This window comes from Erithacus rubecula (assembly GCF_903797595.1).
Source record: "Erithacus rubecula genome assembly, chromosome: 17".
In the NCBI taxonomy this organism is placed as follows: domain Eukaryota; kingdom Metazoa; phylum Chordata; class Aves; order Passeriformes; family Muscicapidae; genus Erithacus; species Erithacus rubecula.
The window spans coordinates 13,795,437-13,816,535 of record NC_136669.1 but is presented as its reverse complement, the minus strand read 5'-3'; the positions used below and the strand labels follow the sequence as shown (position 1 = coordinate 13,816,535).

The following is a 21,099-nucleotide window of genomic DNA, read 5'->3' as shown; positions in this document are numbered from 1 at the left end:
TTGCAGCTTTTGGGTTTTGCCCTCAGGGTGAGTCTGAGCCTCACACCAACCCAGCAGCTGGCTGTGCTTCCCCTCACATCCCTCCCCCCTGTTCCCATCTCCTTTGTTGTTCCTGCCACAAACCAAGCTGGAGCTCATTGGGAATGCCATGGAGAAATGAGCATTTTACTGCCCTGCCACCTCATACAAAGCACTTTGATCAAAAGGGTTAAATTGTGTTTTATAAGCCCAATAAAGCAGCTTGGAAAAGTTTTGTCCACAAAGCCCCACCACTCCCCACGTCTCCCAAGCTCCTTGGCAAGGAATTTGCTTATTTAGCAAGCTGTAAAAACCCAGCAGGTAAAAATTCCTGAGTACAAATTCCTGAGGAAAGTACAAATGTGGATAATTAATGATATAAACCCAGCAGAGCCTGGGGGCAGGGAGCTCCTGCCTTGAGGTGGGGAGGGCACCCCCAGCCTGGTGTCCCAGGGGTTTGGGGTGTTTAGCTGGGCTGGAATCCCACCCCATCCCTCATCCCTGTGCTGGGGGCTGGGCAGGGCCAGGGTGCCCGTGGTGGCTGAGGGACCTTTGTGGCTTTGTGGCCACCACTGGTCCTGGCCAGGTCTCCCTGCCTGCACTCCTGCTCTGCTCCACACCCCACTGGGATTCATCTGGGGTTTGGGCACTGATTATATCCCTGGGAGTGGCTTCTCAATTCCCTTTGAAGGGGCTGGGGACAGGAGCAGATCCCCAAAGGACACGTGGATGGGGAGCAAAGCAAGGCCAAGCTTCAGCCAGCCCTTGTGGGTCTGATGTCTGGGGATTATTGAAAGGGAGCCCCAGAAATTCATCTCAGAGTCCAAACCACCCCTTCCAAGCTCTCCAGAGCCAGAGCAGCAGGAGGAAGCCAGGGCAGTTCTCTCCCTCTGCTCTCCTGCAGGCAGGGAGAAAGGACTCCTTCAGGTTGTGGCTTCTCTTGAACCTACACGAAGTTCAGCCTGTCCCAGCCTCTTCCCAGATCTCCAACCCACCCAGACAGCCCAGCAGGATGTCCTGACCTGCCCTCCTGTGCCTCTCCCTGCTCTCAGTGTGCCATGGTTTGGTGCGACCCCAGCAGAGGTGCAGCTGCTGGTGGAGGAGGATGATGGAACCTGGGTGCCCAAGGGCAAGGTCTCATTCTGAGGGCTCTGTCCCTCATCAGGAGCTCCTGTGGGGATCCACCAGGAGCCACAGGGATTTGTGACTGGCCCCTTGGTCCAACACTGGGGTGGGATTTTATTTATTGAGGCAGAGGGTCCCATGAGCCAAAGAGGTGTCCTCTTTTTCCAGGAACCCATCAGGGGCTCCCCAGGCCTGGGAACTCTCATCCTCTTCCTTTTTCCTCCAGGTTTCTGCTCCACTCTGCTCAGCCCATTAGTCAAGGCATTAAATTTTAACATTTTTGTTGCTCCTGCAGTGTGTTCCTGGTGTGTGGGTGCCTGGGTGGATGCCAGGGGACTGGGGGCCCATGGATTCCGTCAGTGCCATCCTGGGGGATGCTGATGCTTCTTCTCCCAACACACAAGGACCAGCATGGAAAGAGGATCATTGAAAACACCCTACACAGCCCCAGTGGAGCCAGGCTGGGAGAGCTGGGGGTGCTCACCTGGAGAAGAGAAGGCTCCAGGGACACCTCAGAGCCCCTTCCAGGGCATAAAGGGGCTCCAGGAGAGCTGGAGAGGGACTGGGGACAAGGGATGGAGGGACAGGACACAGGGAATGGCTCCCACTGCCAGAGGGCAGGGATGGATGGGATATTGGGAAGGAATTGTTTCCTGGGAGGGTGGGCAGGCCCTGGCACAGGGTGCCCAGAGCAGCTGTGGCTGCCCCTGGATTCCCTGGCAGTGTCCAAGGCCAGGCTGGATGGGGCTTGGAGCAGCCTGGGATGGTGGGAGGTGTCCCTGCCCATGGCAGGGGGTGGAATGGGATGAGTTTTAAAGTTTCTTCCAACCCAGACCATTCTGGGATTCCAAGATTCTGTGAGATAAAATTGAGATCGCCAGAGTCTCCTGGGAGGACAGGACCCAAAGCAGCACAGCCAGGAGCTTTCTGGCCACGAGGAATTAAAAAGCCATCGATTTCTGCCATTAGCGGGGGTGTGGCCGGAGCAGACGCCGCAGGCAGAGCCACTCACTGAATAATTCAGAAGGAGAGATGACGAAGCCCGAGGCCAGCCTGGGGAAGCCTCTCCCTGTTCTGGCTCCCCAAGGACAAGGCTTTTGCTCCCGTCCCAGGACACTGGGTGCAGGGTTCCAAGGACCTGAGGGACGTGTGTTGGTTCCTGAGCCGCTCCCAATGGATGGGGAACAGTGACATGTCAGGGACTTGTGAATTTGGGGGCTTCTGACTCAGCTGCACATTGCTTGCAGCAATGGGGGGGACACTCATCAGGGGGCAAAGGGACACTGCTGTGGGACAGGGACACTCCTCAAGGGGCAAAGGGACACTGCTGTAAGCCAGGGATGCGTTTCTGAGGCAGGGACAGCCCTCACAAGGCCCCATGGTGCTCCTGTCCCGTGTCCTGCCCCACCGTGTCCCCACAGAGGGGACGGCTCCCAGGCCACCTCCTCCACCACCAGCAGCCACGGGCCACCCACGAGCAGCCAGGCTGAGAGATTTCCCGCCGGCTGTGCCATGTCCCCTGTGCCAGCGCTGCCCAGAGCGGGGATGTGGCCCTGGGGACGGAGCACGGGCTCCTGGCTGACTCGCGGTGTCCCGGGCGGAGTTTGCCCGCTCCCAGCCCGTGCTGGCGAGCCCAGAAGCAGCGCGGGCAGCGGGCCGGCGGCATCGGAGGAGTTAACTCGCAGCCTCGCCGCGGGAGTCGGCAGCTATTAATACTCGCACGCTGCTGTAGCTGTCAGAGCGAGCGGCTGCTCTCGGTGAGACGAGCCCCGCGGAGCCGCCGCTCCACGACGGCACAACTTTGCCCTCCGTCGGTGTGTGGGGCTGCCGGACCCTTCCGACGGCGCTGGATGCTGCCGGGCCCCGCCGGGCCCCCGCTGCTGCCCGGGACACTGTCCGTCACCGCGGCACGGACACTGCCCGGTGCCCAGGGGCTCTGAAGCACCGCAGGGCTCGGCCGGTGCCTCGGAGCTGCTGATGCCATCGCAGGGCGCTGCTCGCACCCCCTGAGCACTGGCAGCCATGGGTGCCGGGGTGGCACCGGGCATCGCCGGCCCCGCTGTGAGCGGGACGCGGGGCACGGCACAGCCCGGAGCCGCCGCCGTGCCCGGGCAGCCGCCGGTGCCGGCACTCAGCGCGGCCCTGTGACCGGCCACCACACCATGGCCCCGGCAGGGCCGGCCTGAGCCCCCGGCCAGCGCCGGCACCGGCCAGGAAGATGCCAACACCCCTCCGGCACTGCCTGCCCTGCGGTCACCCTCGCCCGGGCGCGGTGGCCACCGGACCTGAGCGATGGATTCCTTCTGCTTCGTCTGCTTCCAGAAAGAGGAGCTGCAGCCCCTGCACCTGCACAGGTCAGTGCCGCAGCCCGGGACAGCCCCGGTGGGGACACGGGAGGGCACGGACCGGGAGCGAGACACCGAGCCGGGCTGGGACAGTGCAGGGCGGGCCGTGCCAAAGTTTCTTTGGGAGCTGGAGCGTCCTGTCCTGGCCAGAGGAGCCCGGAGCCGGTGCTGTGCCGGGAGATGCTGCGCTCAGAGCTCAGCACGTGTGTCCGCCCGGGCTGTGCTGTCCTGGCAGCAGCGCTCCAGGACCCCGCTGGGCATCCCGTGCCATGCCCTGTGGGCAGCACGGCCTCCCGGAGCTATCCCAGGGCCTCCCTCGATCCATCCTGAAGCCTGAGCTCACCTGAGCAGGGTCCCAGGCCAGTCTCTGCTCCTCCCTGCCCAGTGCAATTGGGGGGTTCACAAGGAGAGGCTCCCCCAGTCCTGTCCCTCTGGGCAGCAGCACCGGTGCTCGCCTCCCCCTTTCCCGAAATCTCCTCTCCCCTCGGCGCTGCTGAGCGACAGCCAAGGAGAATGTGGCGGTGCCGGAATTAGCCGGGCAGCCGGCAGGGTGCGAGGTGTGAGTGCTGGCACATATTGTGCCCAACTGCTCTTCCGTGGCACCGAGCCACTGCCGGCTCCTGCCCCACACTGCCAGCCCCGAGCAGAGCCCCTGCCTGGGGCTGTCCCCAGCGAGATCTGGGGGGGCCTCTGGCCATCGGCTGGAACAATCCAGGCGCCTGTCCTTCCTCCCGGGTTGCAGGAAGCTGTAGGATTTGTTTTGGTGTAAATAATGGGGTTTTGGAGCCTCAGTTCCCGTGAGTCAGTGGCCAGGTGGGGGGAACAGTGCCTGGGTGTGGGTGCTGCTGCCTGGGAGGGTGCACAGAATTCCCAGGGCTCCTGTCCCTCAGCCCAGCCCGGGCTCCGAGCTGGCCAGTGGCATCCAGCCTGTGTCAGGCCACAGGTGGCATCGTTTGGCATTCTCAGCCAGGGAAGGAGGACCCGGGGTGGCAGTGGTGGTGGCCCGGGGTCCTGCGTGGTGGCCCAGGGTTCCTCCACCCTGCTCAGGGGACAGCGAGGGACGGATACCCATGGTTTGTGGCCAGGGGATTCTCCCTGTCCTGCTCTGCTTCAAGGTGGGCTGCACTGGTGTGTGGGTGTGTGTCCGGTCCCTGGCTGTCACCAGCTTGTCCCTCAGTCTGTCTCCACCCCGTGGGAACACAGCTGCCACCGCCTGTCACCTCCAGCACAGCCCCACCGGGGTGGGCTCGCCGGGGTGACAGGAAGTGCTGTCCCTGCTCTGTCACCGCCCCGGCGCCCGGCCCTGGTCCTGCCCCCTGTGCCAGCACGCGTGGGTGCTGTGGCAGCGTGTCTGTCCCCCCCTGCCTGTCCCCACGTGTGTTCCCCGCGTCTCTCCCCTGTGTCTGTCCCCTCGTGTCTGTTCTCGCGTCTTTCCCGCTGTGTCAGTCTGCCCGTGTCTGTCCCGTCCCCCCGTGCCCGTCCCCGCAGCCTCTAGATGGTGCCAGGAGAACGGGCAGCGAGCGGAGGCGGCGGGCGGCGGTGCCGGCTGTGTTGGGGTACCGGGGCACTCCGTGCTCTCCCCGTGCCCCACTTCCGTCCCTCCTTCCCCTCCAAGAGACCCGTTCTGCTCCTCCTCCCAAGCAGCCCATCCCAAAGAGCCCGCTCCCGTCCCGCTCCATCCCAGTGCCGGAACAGCCTCACTGTGCTCCAGGCTCAGCACCATTCCCAAGATCCCAAACGCGGCCGGTGCTGCCCCAGCCGGGCTCAGGGGATCCATCCCTTGGGGCGCTGTGCCCCCGCCCGGCGGTCCCTGCAGCCCCCTGGGCCGGGGCAGCCCCCGAGGGTCCCCGGCGGGGGCTCGATGTGTCCCCATCACCAGAGGGGCTGTCCCGCGGCTCCCGGGTGCGAGCAGCCACCGGGAATTCGGTGAATTCTGAGAATCCCGTGAATTCTGCTATCTCCTGCCGGCTGTCACCAGGGGGGACACCGAGCTGGGGGGGAGGTCTGAGCCCCTCGCCCCGCGCTCCAGGAACCAGTTCCCACCACCCCTTCCCCTGGGAATACCCATCCCCTGGATGTGCTCTGTCCCCAGGGGCGAGGGGACACCCGGAGCCCCCGGGGGGAGCGGATCCCCTCCGCTCGTGCTGCGGCTCCCGCTGCGCTCCGCCGCCGCCTTCCCTCCCTCCTCGCCTGCGCTGCTCCTCCCCAGCATCCCCGCACACCCCCGCACACCCCTGCAGATCCCCGGCAGGTTTGGAAGGTTTGGGACCCCGGTCCGGGTGGGGCTCAGACCCTCGGCTCCCGCTCTGACGCAGCCATGGCCAAGGGACAAGCGACCTTCTCGCTGAATTCCCCGGGGATTTGGCACGTTGGAATATTTTGGGTCATTTCCCGCTGCCCACCCTGTCCAAGCCCATCCCCCGGCATGAGCCGGATATTCCCTTTCCGAGCATAAATCCCACCCGCGGTCCCTCGGGGGGCGGGGGCTCTTCGCACGGTTTGGGATTGCACGAGGTGATAAGCATGTTTGATCCGGCTCCTTTCATCTCGTTAATCTTAATTAGTTATTAATATTCCGGGAGTGCTTTGAAGACCACGAGCTCAGTGCGGGCACTCCCGGGTGTTACTATGGCTCGGTGTGCGTGTCACCCGCCTGCCACCGAGGGGCGGGGACGCCCCAGAGGAACCTGACGGGCCCCACGGACCCCGTGGAACCTCCCGGAGTCACAGGGGGGTCTGGCAAGCTCTGAGGAGCCCCAGAGATCCTTAGGGAGCCCCACAGATTCCCACAGAACCACATGGACTCCCACAGAAGCTCAAGGAACTCTGCTGAGCCCCACACAGCCCTGCTGAGCCCCATGGAGCCCCACACAGCCCTCCTAAACCCCACACAGCCCTGCTGAGCCCCATGGAGCCTCACACAGTCCTCTTGAACCCCACACAGCCCTGCTGAGCCCCATGGAGCCCCACACAGTCCTCTTGAACCCCACACAGCCCTGCTGAGCCCCATGGAGCCCCACACAGTCCTCTTGAACCCCACACAGCCCTGCTGAGCCCCATGGAGCCCCACACAGCCCTCCTGAACCCCACACAGCTCTGCTGAGCCCCATGGAGCCCCACACAGTCCTCTTGAACCCCACACAGCCCTGCTGAGCCCCATGGAGCCCCACACAGCCCTCCTGAACCCCACACAGCTCTGCTGAGCCCCATGGAGCCCACAGAGCTCCACGGAGCCCTACTGAGTTCCACAGAGCCCCATGGAGTCCCAGTGAGCCCTGCTGAGCCCTACAAAGTCCCATGAAGACTTGGTGAAGCCCATGGAGCCCCGATGAGTGCCATGGAGCCCCACAGAGCCCAACAAAGCCCTGCCAAGCCCCACAGAGCCCCATGGAATCCCACAAAGCCCTGCCAGGCCCAGCTGGTCCCAGTGCCAGCTCAGCCCCTGTGCACAGCACCGGGATGGTGACACTGGGAGCTGCCCCACGTGTGGGGCGTGTGACACTGTCCCTGCAGCCCCCTCCCGGTGCCTGGGCCGGCTCCCCGGGCAGCGGCACCTCCCGCCTGACCTAGAAACAGCCCCGAGCTATAAATAGGGAGAGAGTTGACAGAGAGCTCGGAGGAGCCGCTCGGAACGCGGCGAGCAGGAGCTGCGGCAGCCGGGATGGCACCGCAAGGACGGGCAGGGGACACGGGGCGAGGAGCCAGGGGAAGGGGCGAGGATGGAGACACCCCATCCCTAGCGGCACATAGAGCAGCCGTGGCTTCCCCTGGCCCGGGTCTGCTGCAGGGGTGACACAGAGAGCAACCAGCTCTGCTCATTTCTGGTGACACACAGAGCACCCCAGCTCTGCCCATGGTAACACACAAAGTCCCCAGCTCTGCCCATCCCCAGGGACACACAGAGCACCCCAGCTCTGCCCATCTCCCCTGTTTTCCTCTTTCACTGTCACCCCTCAGATTTTCTCCTGTACTGCTCCAGCCCCCGCTCCGAGCATCGCCAGCCCCACCCCGGCCGGGTCACCGCGCTCCAGCATTTCTCCTCCCAATGCCTCTCCGATCCCTCCATCCCGGTGGGAACCACCCACACTTGGAACATCCCAGCCGCAGGAGCCGGGAGCCGTGTCAGGAACCGGGGGCGTGGAGGGGACCGGCCCCGGGAGCAGGGCGGGAGGAGGGTGACAGTGGCAGAGCCGATGCCGGCACAAATTGAAGCGGAGTGTCGGAGTGTGATTCAGCCTCTTGCCTTAAAGTCATTCATGAAAAGACTTAATTGCATCCTCAGCGCGAGCGGAGCCATCCGTGAGTCAGTGCCGATGGCTCCCCGGCCCTCCCCGGTTTGTGGGGCCTCAGGGGGCCGCGGGACGGCCTCGGCCCCAGAGGAGAGGGCACAGCCCATGTGTGGGAACAGCCTTTGCGCCCCTCGTGGGGCAGCCCCACGGCTGTGAGTCCCCTTAGAGTGACATCGCGGGAGCGAAAGGACCTGGCGCCCAGATGAGAGGCAAGTCCCAAAGCAAAGCCTGGCCTGTGTTAAACATCCCTTCTTGGCTTCGTGAGCACAGAAGGAAATCGGGGAAGGCAAGGGATGCTCCAAGAGGGAGCACGGTGCCAACCCCTTGCCTTCCTCCGGGCGAGCTGTCACTGTCCCCCAGGCTGGAGGTGCCTGCGAGCTCCTGGTGCCCAGCTCCAGCATCACTTGCTGAAAGTGTTGCCAAATTCAAGGCACCTGAAGGGAAGCCCCCGTGATGTCTTTGCTTCATCTGGCATTCCCTGGCTTGGCCTGGATGTTCCCACCATTCATGAGCCACATCCTGCACGCATTGAGGAGCAGCATTCTGGGGGGCTCTCTGTGCCATGGTGGCTCAGGGTGCCCAGAGAAGCTGTGGCTGTCCCATCCCTAGACGGTGTCCAAGGCCGTGTTGGATGGGGCTGGAGCAGCCTGGGATGATGGAAGGTGTCCCATGGCAGGGGGTCGAACGAGAGGATCCTGAAGGTCCCTTCTAACCCAAACCATTCTTTGACCCAGGCAGGGCATCACCCACACCACGGGGGCATCACCTGTGCCGAAGGAGCCCCACCGAGTCTCAGAGGGCTCAAAGACAGCAGGGCCCAGGGAAGCAGCGGGCAGCAGGACACGGATGTGTGCTTTGGCATTCCGGCTGCACGCTGCTGTGACCCCCGGATACTCCATGCTCGGGCTGTGGGGCCTCGGGTGGGGTAGGGCGCGAAGCCGCCCCCTGCGGAGCACCGCTCCCATCCCCATTGTCCCCAGCGCCGCGCTCTGCTCCGAGCCCAACCCGCGGTACCGGAGCTCCGCACCGGGCGGGGAGGGGGCGGCTCAGCCCCGAGCCCCCTTTCCTGGGCTGCTCCCGCACCGACTCCCCCCGGCTACATCGGGAGGGCGGGGACAAGCAGCGCCCCGCATCCCGCATCGCTCATTCCGCATCCCCCCGCCCCGCGGGGCCGGCGGCGGAGCCCCCCCGCGCCTCCCGCTCCGCTCCCTCCCCGGGGCGGCGCCGCTGCCGGTGCGGGCGGAGCGCGGCGCGGGGCGGGCGCTGCCGGGGCTGCGGGGGGCGCCGCGCTCCGCTCCCTCCGCTCCTCCGCTCCCTCCGCTCCTCCGGCGGCGGCGGGGCCGCGGCATGAGGAGCCCGGCGGGGCGGGCGGAGCGCGGCGGCGGCGGCGGCTCCTCTCCCGCCGGGGACGGGGCGCGGCGGCGGCTCGCCCCTCCGGTAAGGCGGCGGTGTGGGGATGGGGGTGCGGGGATGGGGGTGCGCTGCCCGCCCGGTACCGAGGCCGCCCTTTGTTTGTCCGCACGGCGCGGGGAGGGGATAAATCCCCCATCCCGGTACAAGCGGCGCTCCAGGATGAATGGAGCGGGGTGGGCACCGCGCTGCCCCCTGGATCGGCCCCCCCGGCTCGGGTCCCTCCGGCGGCCAGTGGCACCTGCGCCCCGGGCGGCCCCGGTACGGCAGGGAAGGGATGGGGACGGAGGGGCGTGAGTGACACCGAGCCGTGCTGGGGCCGCGGGGCTGCTCCCCGGGGGCTCCCGGTGGGTTTGGGGGTGTCTGGAAGGGTGCGCTGAGCTGGAAGGTAGATAAGAACAGGGGAAGGGGAGAGCAGGGAGAGGCGGCCTCGGGGGCAGCTCAGGCCGTGTTCCCTCGCGTCCCCTCATTGTGTCCCCTTGTGTTCCCTCATCACCTCCCCATCTCATCTCCTCTTGTTTCCCCTCATGTTCCCTCACCTCCCCTTGTCTTCCCTCACCAGCTTCCTGTCTTCCCTATTACCTCCCCTCATGTCCTCTTGTCATCGCCCCTCATGCCCCGTCCATCATCTCCCCTCGTTTCCCCTCATTGTCTCTCCTCATCGTGTCCTCTCTTGTCCCCTCGCCATCTCCCCGTGTCATCTTCTCTCGTCATCTCCTTGTCTCCTCTCGCATCCCTTCACCACGTCCCCTCCCGTCTCCTTGTGTCCCCTCATCACCTCCCCTATGTCCCCTTTCACCTCCCCTGCTGTCCCTTGCTGTCCCCCCTGTCCCCCGGCCCGGGAGCGGGGCCGGCCTCCATCGCACCCCGCGTGTCCCCGGCTGCAGGGGAAGGGGGAGCGTGACCCACTTTCCTGCAGGTCCGGCCTCGCTGCCGCCGTGGCCGCGGGCGAGCGACGCCAGCCGGGAGCCCCAGCACAGCTCAGGGACCGGGGACAGGGCGGCCCGGACTCGGCACCCCTGTGTCCTGGACCCACCGGGAGGCAGAGGGCAGAGTGTCCGTGTGCCAAGCCCCCGACCCGCCCGGTGTCACCGTGTCACCGTGTCACCCGCCGGGGGTCTGCGGGAGGAGAGCATGGCAGAGCTGGGAGCATCCTCTTTCCTGGGATTATCCCGGTCGGCGATGCCCGGGCTGCACGGGGCACACAAAGCCCTGGCTGCGGAGTCAGGACTGGCTGTTGTGGCAGAGGGACATGTCCCTGTTGTCGCCAGGAGGGCCGGCTGGGGGCTCGGGCAGGTGCCGCTCGGGGCGTTTGTCTTTGCAGATCCCACCCGTGCGGTGCTGCCGGCGCTGGCGGAAGAGTTTTGGGAGGGAGATGATGACAGGCTGATGAAACCAATCAAACAATGAAGTAATCATAAATCCCCGGTGCTGGCGGCGAAGGCGGGAGGAGCCGAGGTCCTAACGAAGCCATCCTGCTCGGCAGCAAAACCCCGGGAGGCCAAGCACTGAAAGGCAGCCAAGGTCCTGTCACTGGGGCCGATGGACAGAGACAGCCCCGCGTGGATGAGCGCAGGGAAAATCCTGCTGTGCAGAGGGCACAGGGAGCGGTGGCAGGAAGGAGGAGTGGTGGCTCCCCGGGGACAGTCCTGGCACTGCTTTGTTTGCTCTTCCCAAATTGGTCTGTGAAACCTGAATCCTGCGACCAAAGGCTGAGGAAGCTTGTCATGGGCTGCTGGCCAGGATGGGAGATGGCTCCTGCAGCGGGGAACACCGTGGATGGGTGTGACAGGGCCTGACCCTGCCCTGCAGCTGGAACATCTGCACTGGGAGAGCAGCTGGGCTGGGAGCCCATGCCTGGCTGGCATTCATTGGCTTTGTCGAAGACAATCTCTGGTCTAGGCGAGGAGCTGGTATGAGAAGTACTGGATAATTCAGAGCCAGTTCGGTCCTAACCTGGGGGCACTGGGGAGCTCCAGTTGCTGGGGTGCTTCAGTGGAGGTTTGGTGCTGGTTCCGTGCTGCCGTGGTGCTCCAGCGCTTCCCGGCGCTGTCCCGCTGCTGGAGCCAGCTGCACCTGGGGACGTGCCCCACCCATGGGCTCTTTGAGGTGGCTGCTCCTCCTGGGCTGCGGCGTGCTGGCAGAGGGGCTGTCCCCGTGCCGTGTGTGACCAGCCCCTCGAGGACACACTCGGCTTGTGCTGAGTGCCTTTGGATGGCCCTGGAGTGGCACATGGATGCAGGAACCCTTTCCCCGTGCCTGTTCTGCTGCTTTGGGTGAGGTGGGAGGTGGTGGCCGGTCTGGCTGGAGGCTGCCTGGCCATGCTGGGTGCCGGTGCCTCCGAGCCTCGGTGAGATTCCTGTCCTGCCCCCACGTTGTCCTCGTTAGGCCAAGGCGCCTTTGTGAGCCCTCCCTGGGCTCCAGCGTGCCACAGCCCCTGGGAAGCACAGCTCATATCTGGTGTGCGGGTCCCAGCGGCACGGCAGGGAGGAGAGGATATCCCTGGAACGGGGTCAGGCAGGAATGAAGGTGGCAGGGGCTGGGAATGGAGTGGGGCCCTGGCAGGCAGCAGCTCAACGTGGGGCATGGCCAGAGCACCCCGGCCCCTCGTTCCGGTGTCACCAGGCTGGTGCTGGCATGTGGAGAACTGGGAGAGGGGACAGCTCTGCAGGGCTCAGGACATGACTTTGCTGGCTCAGTTTGTTGTTTAGAGGAAACAGAGCAGGTTTGAAGCTGGTTGGGGTGTGGAGGGAGGGAGGTCCCTCCTGAGCGATGCCCTGGCATCCAGCCGGCTGGGCTTGGGTGGGAGTCGGTGTTACCTGCTCATAACTGAGGGTTTGGGGATGGGAATGGGCAAAAATCAAAGCTCTGCCAAGTGCAGGCACAGAGCAGTGTGGGCCTGTGCCCATCCCACTGCTGCACGTCACATTTCTCCCCTCTTTAAAGAGGAATCTGTGTTTTACAGAGCCCCTGCTCTGCATAGATTTTTCCCTTCATTTTCCAAAATCCTTGCCCCAGAACAGCCCACGGTGCGAGTCCCAGCCCCTGGAGCTCGCCCGTGCACCAGGCTCTGCCCAAACCCTTTTCCTGTAACCTCCCTCAGTAACCGGGTTGTTTTTCTATCTCTGATGTGGCCAGAGGGATTTTTTTCCCCTCTTTTCCCTCTTAATTTCCAAGCAGCCGCTGCTCCAGCAGCCTCCTCTGCGGGAGCCTGGGGCAACTCTCCCGGGCGGCCTCTGCTCCTCTCAATGAGCTCCTAATGAGTTTGCAATTAGTTATCGGCAGAGCCGGTGTGCCCAGGGCTGGGCGTGCGGCGGAGCGGGATCCAGAGCAGGGCAAAGCAGGGAACAGCGCTGGAGCAGCATTGTCGGTGCCAGCCGCGGCTCCTGGCAGGATGCTGGGCTGTGGGATAATGTCCTTTTGGGATCTGCTCCTCGGGGCTGGGGTTGGAGCCGGCAGGTTTGGGAAGAGGAGCGGCAGCTGCCGACGGGAGACGAGTGGCTGCCTATAAATACCTGCCAGGGAGCAAGGAAGAGGTGGGTGGATTATCCTCCTCACTCAATGAGATAAACGGTTCTGAAGCTTAAACACAGAACAATTTTAGTCTGAATAGTAGGAGAAATGGCTCGGGATGCGGAGATGACGGCAGGAGCCGCCTGTGGCGAGCGGCAGGTCCCGGGGCCGCGGGGCAGCAGCTTCGCTGCCTCTGTCACTCCGGGATCCTGAGCCCGGGGGCTTTGCCAGACTCGGCCGGGACGCGCATCCTCCCTCCCTGCTTTGAAAGCTCCTTCAGCAACGCCTGGGACTGAGCTGGAGTGAGTTTGGCTTCCTTCGGATACGGTGCTGACTCCTCTGCCTGGGTTTTGGGGCGGGAGAGGAGTTGGGGTGCTGGGAAAAGGCCCCGTTCTGGCTCTGGTGTGACCCGACCCGGCTGCACAGGTGCTCCAGGTGTGACTGGCCTGGCTGCAGAAGGATGTGGGACCTCAGCCCTGGCCAGGCTGAGCTGGTGGCATCTCCTGCCACACCGGCACTGCCATCCCTCCATGTGCTGCTGTTCCCCATCCCTGCTGTCCCTGGGAGTGCACGGAGCTGGAACCGAGCTCTCGCCGCCTCCTGCTGCTGTCCCGCTCCGCTGCTCACGTCAAACCCAACGCGTTTTCCAAAGCTTTTCAATTTTTAATGAAAACTTCTGCGTTTACACTTTCCTTGGCTTCGGCACGTCGGTATTTCGGTGGCTGCTGCTGTTCGGGCTCTCCTGGGATGGGCGGCGGCCCCGTGTTCCCGTTAGCCCTGCCGAGGCGGGGCTGTGTTCGGAGCTGACCGTGGCACTGCGGCACGATCCCGGCACATCCCGAACCCTGGCAGCACATCCCGGTGCCAGCTGTGCCAGCCCACGCCGCAGCACGGGACCCGACTTGGCGGCATCCCTGCTTCCCATGGATGTTCCTCGGCTGCTGCTTGGGAAGGAGACACCTGGAAACCACAACAGGCTGAGCCAAGGGGAAAAACAAACAGTCCTTGACTTGGAGAGCACTTCCACAAGCTGCCAGTCCTCCCTCTCCTCTCTCCCATCCAACCAGCAGGGTTTTTCCTCAAACCCAACCTTCTCGACTTGAATAATTGCATTTCAACGCCGGTAATTAAGGGACATTGATGAGCGCAATCGTAAATCCAAGCGTAGCCGGAATTCTTCGTGCAGGATGCTGGGGGCTGTTCCCAGTCCTGCCTCCAGCGAGCTGCTGCTGATCCACCTCCACCTCCAGCACCCAGACGCTGAGATGGTGCTCCTCTGCCAAGGGGCCAATGAAACACTATGGAGATGAGCTGCTTCGGAGATCTTATGAGTCAAACTGTTACATTTTTGGAACATCATGATGTTGAAGTTCCTTTTCTATTTTTTCCCCAACTTCCCAGGGAAAAAATATAACTATAATAAGTGAAAAAGCTGAGCTTTGGTTTGGGATGACAGGCAGCACAGTGGGGGGAAGGAAGGAAGGAAGGAAGGAGGGAGAAGTTGGAGATCCGACTCAGCCTTATTGAGAAGGGGCTGGGAGGATCCTTGTGTGGGATCCTGACTGTGGGGTGCTGCAGGTGCTTTGTGGGGTATCTGGCACCATTTTGGGGTGGCTGCCACAGCCCCTGTGTGGGTGTCAGCCCGTGGGCACCACCTGAGCTCTCTCTGTCCACCTGCAGCCCTCCCCACATCCCTGCCTGCCCCGGGTTTGTGCTTGTGCCGTGATGGAGGGTGAGGCAGGGCCCTGAAGACATCAGAGGAGATGCTGGGGTGGTTTCACTGCTGTGGTGGTGTGGTGGGTGACTCCAAGCTTGGATCTTCTTGTGGGAATGGTCAGAGTCAGAAGAAAACAATCCCTGGTTTGTTGGAAGTGAGGAATGTAGGTGCTGTTGTCCATGTGCTGCTGGCTAGGCCGGCCTCTGCTCTGCTTTGGAGAGATCCCACCAGGAATGCTGCATCCTGCTGATGGTCCCCAGCACAGAAAAAGACATGGATATGTTGGAGCAAGTCCAGAGAAGGCCACAGTGATAATTATTGGGATGGAACACCTCTGCTGTGAGGAAAAGCTGAGAGAATTTGGATTGTTCAGCCTGTAAAAGAGAAGATTCTGGCGTAACCTTAAAGCCCATTTCAATGCCTAATGGAGCTCCAGGAGGGCTGGAGAGGGACTGGGGACAAGGGACTGGAATGAGAGGACACAGGGAATGGCTTCCACTGCCAGAGGGCAGGGCTGGATGGGATATTGGGCAGGAATTGTTCCCTGGGAGGGTGGGCAGGCCCTGGCACAGGGTGCCCAAAGCAGTTGTGGATCCCTGGCAGTGCCCAAGGCCAGGTTGGACATTGGGGTTCGGAACAACTTGAGACAGTGGCAGTGTCCCTGCCCATGGAACAAGACTGGCTTTAAGGTCCCTTCCAACCCCAAAGCAGTCGGGATTCTGGGATTCTCCACACCAGAGTGTCTGGCACCCTGGCCAGCAAAGGCCAGGAGTTGGTGCTGGTGGATGTTGGGAGAGATGTGAGGCAGGGATTTGCTGCAGAGCCATTGTGTCCCCTTTGTGCCTGGGCAGGTCCTGGTTCTGCTCTGGAGCTGGAATACATCAGGCAGCCCTGGCTGGTGTGAGGCTCAGCTCTGGAGGGGGTCAGGACTGGCCAGGGCTGGATTTTGGGGACCCCACTGGGGACACAGCAGCAGAGGGGGCCCCCAAAGAGCCTTAGCTCCTGTCCTGCCCCACGTCTATGAACACATTGAGAAAATGCGTCCATGAGTGTGTCCCTGTTTGTATCCACGTGTGTCCTTGTGCGTGTCCATGTCCTGTCTCCTGTCCTTGTTTCTGCCATACCTGCAGCCCTCCCTTTGACCCCAAACATCCACATGGCTGCAGTGCCTATGGGGGCTGGAGCATCCCCTCCAGAGCCTCTGGGTTGGGGTGGCACCACTGGGACAGGAGTGGACGGGATGGGACAGGATGGGACGGGAGTGGTTGGGACGGGACGGGAGTGGATGGGATGGGACAGGAGTGGATGGGATGGGATAGGATGGGACGGGAGTGGACAGGATGGGACAGGAGTGGATGGGATGGGACAGGAGTGGATGGGATGGGATAGGAGTGGACAGGAGTGGACGAGATGGGACAGGAGTGGACAGGAGTGGACGGGATGGGACACGGTGCCTGTGCAGCCCCCCGGCAGCCGCGCCGCCTCTGCCTTGCAGCGCAGCCATGAGCACGGGCTCGATTGAGCAGGAGCCGTCGCGCAAGCTGGGCTGCTGCGGGGTGCCCCTGATCACCGAGGACATGCAGTCCCTGGCCATCCGCACCCTCTCGGGCACCGACATCACCAAGCACTACGACCTCATCCGCGAGCTCGGCAAGGGCACCTACGGCAAGGTGGACCTGGTGTCCCACAAAAGCACAGGTGAGGGCAGCGGGTGGGTGCTGGGAGCGGGATGCCCGGGCTGTCCCGGCCCAGGGCTCACTCCTGTCCCCTGCCCCCCACAGGCACCAAGATGGCCCTGAAGTTCGTCAACAAGAGCAAGACCAAGCTGAAGAACTTCCTGCGGGAGTTCAGCATCACCAACACGCTCTCCTCCAGCCCCTTCATCATCAAGGTCTTTGACGTGGTCTTCGAGACCGAGGACTGCTACGTCTTTGCTCAGGAGTACGCCCCTGGTGGGGACCTCTTCGACATCATCCCGCCTCAGGTGGGACCCCAGCACCTCCCTGGGAGCCTCTGGGGGATGTGGGGTCTCGGGGGGTGTTGGGCAAAGCTGCCCCTGTGCTTTGTGCCCATGTGGGAAGGGGTGCATGGACTGGGCACCCCTGTCTGGGCTGGGCTTGACCACAAACAGCTGTGGGACCCATCACCCATCCCTTGGGTGACCCAAGATCCATCACCTGTCCCTAGGATGTTCTGAGACCCGTCACCCTTTTCCTGGAGAAGTTATGGCTAACCCATCCTTGGAAGTGTCCAGGGCCAGGTTGGATGGGGCTTGGAGCAACCTGGGCTAGTGGGAGATGTCCCTGCCTAGGGCAGGGGTTGGAACTGGACAATCCTTAAGGCCCCCTCCAACCCGAACCATCCTATGGGGAGCCTGAGACCCATCACCCGTCCCTTGGGTGGCTCAGGACCCACCATCACCCCCTGCCTACTCAGACAAAAGCACTGTCCTGGTTTGAAGCACAGGTGTCTGCCAATAAAGGCAGAAGCTTCTCTTTGAAATGGAGAATGCAAACCCCCTCCCTCCAAATTATTATAATTTTGAAATTAAGGGGCTCTCAGGCAAATATATGGGAATTAGGAGTAACAGTTCTTTACTAGGAAAATTAAAATAGAAATACAGTGTTACAAAGAACAATCCCAACCCTGACAGAGTCAGAATCCAAGCTGACACCTGTCAGTCAGTCAGGGTGTTGGCAGCAGTCCCATTCAATGGTGGCTGCATCCTCCTGCAGTGGCAGATGTGGTTCAGCTGGAGCAGTGTTCCTGGAGAAGGTGCAGTTTCCTCTGAAGGTCCAGTGATTATGTGGAAGGGTCTGGTTTTCCTCTGGAATCCAGTGGAAAGAAAGTAACTTGCTGTCCAAAATCTCAGTTTTTCTCTGGGTAGGAAATGCTTGGTTCCTCCCCCTGTCTGGAGCATCTCCCAGTGGGATGATGTAATTTTATCAGTCATGCAGTGGGACTTATTGGCCCATTAACAGATGATATCTTCCTGGAGGGAGGATGGGTGGTGGAAAAGACAAAGATGATTGTCCCAGCTGGTTTAAAGGTGCCCATTAGCAGATGGTGTGTGCCAGGAGATAAGGAATCACACCCGGCTCCAACAGATGGGGACAGAATACACATTGCTGGCCACTTCAACCCAACACAAGCACCCATGACCACGAGACCACAGAGTTGTGGGGTGTCACTGCACAGGGCTGGGTGTCACTGCACAGGGCTGGGTGGCTCACGCCGTGTCCCCCCGCAGGTGGGGCTCCCCGAGGAGCTGGTGAAGCGCTGCGTGCAGCAGCTGGGCCTGGCCCTGGACTACATGCACAGCAAGAGCCTGGTGCACCGGGACATCAAACCGGAGAACGTGCTGCTCTTCGACCGCGACTGCCGCCGCGTCAAGCTGGCCGATTTCGGCATGACCCGCAAGGTGGGCTGCCGGGTCAAGCGCATCAGCGGCACCATCCCCTACACGGCGCCCGAGGTGTGCCAGGCCGGCCGCGCCGAGGGCTTCGCCGTGGACACCAGCATCGACGTCTGGGCTTTCGGGGTGCTCATCTTCTGCGTCCTCACCGGCAACTTCCCCTGGGAGGCGGCGGTGGCGTCCGACGCCTTCTTCGAGGAGTTCGTGCGGTGGCAGAAGGGGCGGCTGGCGGGGCTGCCCTCGCAGTGGCGGCGCTTCACGGACAGCGCCCTGCGGATGTTCCAGCGCCTGCTGGCCCTCGACCCCGAGAAGCGCTGCCCCGTCAAGGAGGTTTTCTACTTCATCAAGTGCGACCTCATGGCCGAGGTGCGCTGCCGGCCGTCCTACCGCTCCCGCAAGCACGCCAGGGACAAGCTGCCGGCCGGGCCGCACTGCCACGAGCCCGGCGCCTCCTGCACCCCCGCCCCGCTCAAGAGGACCGTCCTGACAGAGGCGAGCGCAGCGCGCGGCCCCGAGCCCGGCGCGGCCGCCCCGGGCGCGGCCAGCAGGACAGACGGACGGCAGGACAAGGGCAAGGGGCAGATGGTCCTGGCCACAGCAATAGAGATCTGCGTGTGACGGCGGCGAGGGGCGGCCGCGCCCCCCGCCCCGCGTCCCCGCCCTGGGGGTGGTGGTGGCGGCACGAGCCGGGACCGGGCTCTGGGTTTCCCAAAGGAAAAAAAAAAAAAAAAAAAAAAAGTGGAGAAGAAACACAATGGAAGAGGAAAAGGACAGAACTGGTTGCGCTCTGTAGCGCCGAGGATGCCGATCCCCCCCATCCCGCCTGGGCGAGGCCAGGGGCACCCCCAGCCCTGCCCCGGCTGTGCTGCCCCTGCCAGGCTCCCCTTGGCACGGGAGGGCTCTCCCAGGCCGGGGAGGAAGAGTCGGGGGCAGTGGGTGGTGGGTGCCCACCGGCTCTGCCCCCAGCCCGTGCTCCCCCCCTGTGCGGGGAGCGGGAAGGCCGATGACCCTGCACCGTGGAGGAGGCCTTTGGGGAGGTTTGGGTGGGTGATGTGCCCTCTTCCCCTGGTCCCTGCCGCACTGCCGGGGACTGGAAGGGGATGGGGAGGTGGGTGACGGGGAGCCGGGTGGCCGCCGGCAGCCCCGGACCCCCGGCATTCCCGGCTGCCTCCCTGCCGTGGGAGGTGCTGGCAGCCATTGATGTAGCAAGTGTCCCTGTCTGTGTGTCCGTGTGTCCCAGCCCCTGTCCCCGGCAGTCCCTGTCTCCTGCCCTGCCGGAGGGATGCTCCCTGCGCTCGGGGCTGTGCCCGCCCATCCCGCGGGTTGGATGCTCGGGGCTGGGCTGGCTCAGCCGTGCTGGTGTCCCCGTGGTGCCCCTGCAGAATTTTTGTACCCAGGGACGGGAGGAGGTGGCAGCGGTGCCTCCCAGGCTGGCCTGCACAGGAGCAGGGCAGGGAGCTCCGAGCGGCCTCTCTGTGCTGTCCCCATCACCCCTCCTTGCTGTCACCCCTTCCCCAAACCTGTCACCCTCCCCTGGGGCTGGCGGGGAAGCGGCAGCGGGACAGACCCTGCCGGGGCCGGCTGCGGCGAGGCAGGGCGTGGTGGCAGCAGCCACCGGTGGCCCCTTAGTGACAAGGTCCTGGGGTGTGTGGGGAGGTCTCACCTTCCCTGCTGGATTTGGGCACCCAGGGACGCTGTGGGGGCACCTCAAGGCAGGAGCACCCTGCTGCGCTTCGGGCTTCCCTCCCATGGGGTGGGTGCCGTGGGGCCGCCCCGCTGCCCCAATTCCCCACAAAGGGCTATAACGCTTTCCAGCAGCAGCAGCAGCAGTTTACAGAGCAGGGGCCGCCCCCAGCCCCCGCCGTGCCCCCTTCCCCGGCACCCCCCGGGCCCGGCGTTAGACGTAGCATTGCCCCACGTAGAGAGCTAGGCACCGGTTTTACTCCTCTTTGCCTTAGGTTCCTCGATGTCCTCGATCTTTCGTGCAATAATGTAGATAAGGGATCCCGGGCGGCCCGGGAGGGCTCGGTGGCACCGCCCGGGTGGGTCCCAGGGGGTGCCCGGTGTGATTTCTGTCCCCGTCGAGGTCGCTGTGTCCGTAGGTTGTCAGGTTTTTATTTCCAGTTCCCTCAGCTGTCGGGTTTCGGACCTTCTTCCCGTAGGAGAGGCTGTAGTGTCACAGACGTTACCTCAGTTTGTCACTGTTGAAAAGGATTTAAAAAACCACAACTGAAACCATAAAAATTACAAAATACATAGTTATAAAAGCAACAAAAAATTTCTCAATGGCGGTGAAGACTTTTTTTTTTTTTTATTAACTGAAGGAAACGTGATGCTGCTTGTGCAGGGGTGGAGGGCACGGCCTCCGCCCTGCCGCGGTCTCGGCAGTGGCTGTGCCTCCATTTTCACCCTGTCACCACGGGAAGGGACAGAAGGGATGTGGGGAGCAGCACCCGTGGGTGGGGGGCACCCAGCAGCCCTCGGTGCAGCCCCCTCCGAACAGCCAGGGCTGCCTGATGCCAAATGTATTCCAGCCACGTCCGTAGGCTAATTTCAATTTCCTGGTAATTATGCAAATGAATGTGGATTTAATTAAGGGCAGATTTCATTAAAGTCTTCTTGGGGAAATGAGAGCAGGGTGGGGGAGAGCGAGGAGGAGGAGGCGGTGGCAGGGAAGCAGAGATGAAGGCAGCGCCTGCCCCGGAAGATAAATGGCCCCAGGGGATGCGGAAGGATGGACTGGATCCTCTGGGAATGGGACAACACTGCAGGAGGGCAGAGCTGTGTGGGCACGGCTGGGGCAGTGCGGGGATGGAGCCCGGGCAGTGAAGGGATGGAGCCCGGGCAGTGAAGGGATGGAGCCCGGGGCAGTGCGGGGATGGAGCCCGGGGCAGTGCGGGGATGGAGCCCGGGGCAGTGCGGGGCAGTGCGGGGATGGAGCCCGGGGCAGTGCGGGGATGGAGCCCGGGGCAGTGCGGGGATGGGGTGCGGGCAGTGCGGGGCAATGCGGGGATGGAGCCCGGGCAGTGGAGGGATGGAGCCGGGGCAGTGCGGGGATGGAGCTGGGACAGTGTAGTCCCGCTGCATCCCCAACCCCGCTCCGGACAGCGGGTCCTGCTCATCCCTTGCTCCTGCAGCGACGGCTCCCGGCTCCTTCCCTCCCACCAGGGCAGGGAAAGCATTGCTCTGACACGTGATTCGTATTTTTCTCTTCCCCGGCTAAAAATACAGATTTGGCCACCCCGAGAGGTCTAGGAAATCAATGTC

General features: G+C 63.1%; 1 protein-coding gene across 3 annotated transcripts; it reads left to right on the top strand.

The window, feature by feature from the left end:
* The first annotated feature begins 3,069 nt into the window (after window positions 1-3,069).
* On the top strand, window positions 3,070-20,114 carry SBK1 (SH3 domain binding kinase 1). 3 transcript variants are annotated; one of them, XM_079321110.1, is made up of 4 exons: window positions 3,070-3,497; window positions 15,918-16,115; window positions 16,199-16,401; window positions 17,668-20,114. In XM_079321110.1, the coding sequence occupies exons 1-4, from the start codon at window positions 3,362-3,364 to the stop codon at window positions 18,448-18,450; spliced, it is 1,320 nt and encodes a 439-aa protein (XP_079177236.1). In that variant the 5' UTR covers window positions 3,070-3,361; the 3' UTR covers window positions 18,451-20,114. The 3 variants fall into 3 exon arrangements, with proteins under 3 accessions (XP_079177236.1, XP_079177237.1, XP_079177238.1); XM_079321111.1 differs by having other exon boundaries at window positions 3,421-3,497; window positions 15,913-16,115; XM_079321112.1 differs by lacking the exon at window positions 3,070-3,497 and adding an exon at window positions 9,044-9,214 and having other exon boundaries at window positions 15,913-16,115.
* Window positions 20,115-21,099: the final 985 nt, after the last annotated feature.

Coding starts and splice junctions, on each gene's coding strand:
- SBK1 (XM_079321110.1), top strand. CDS start 3,362: ATGCCAACACCCCTCCGGCACTGCCTGCCCTGCGGTCACCCTCGCCCG. Junction 3,498..15,917: donor CAGCCCCTGCACCTGCACAG/GTCAGTGCCGCA, acceptor CTTGCAGCGCAG/CCATGAGCACGGGCTCGATT. Junction 16,402..17,667: donor TCGACATCATCCCGCCTCAG/GTGGGACCCCAG, acceptor GTCCCCCCGCAG/GTGGGGCTCCCCGAGGAGCT.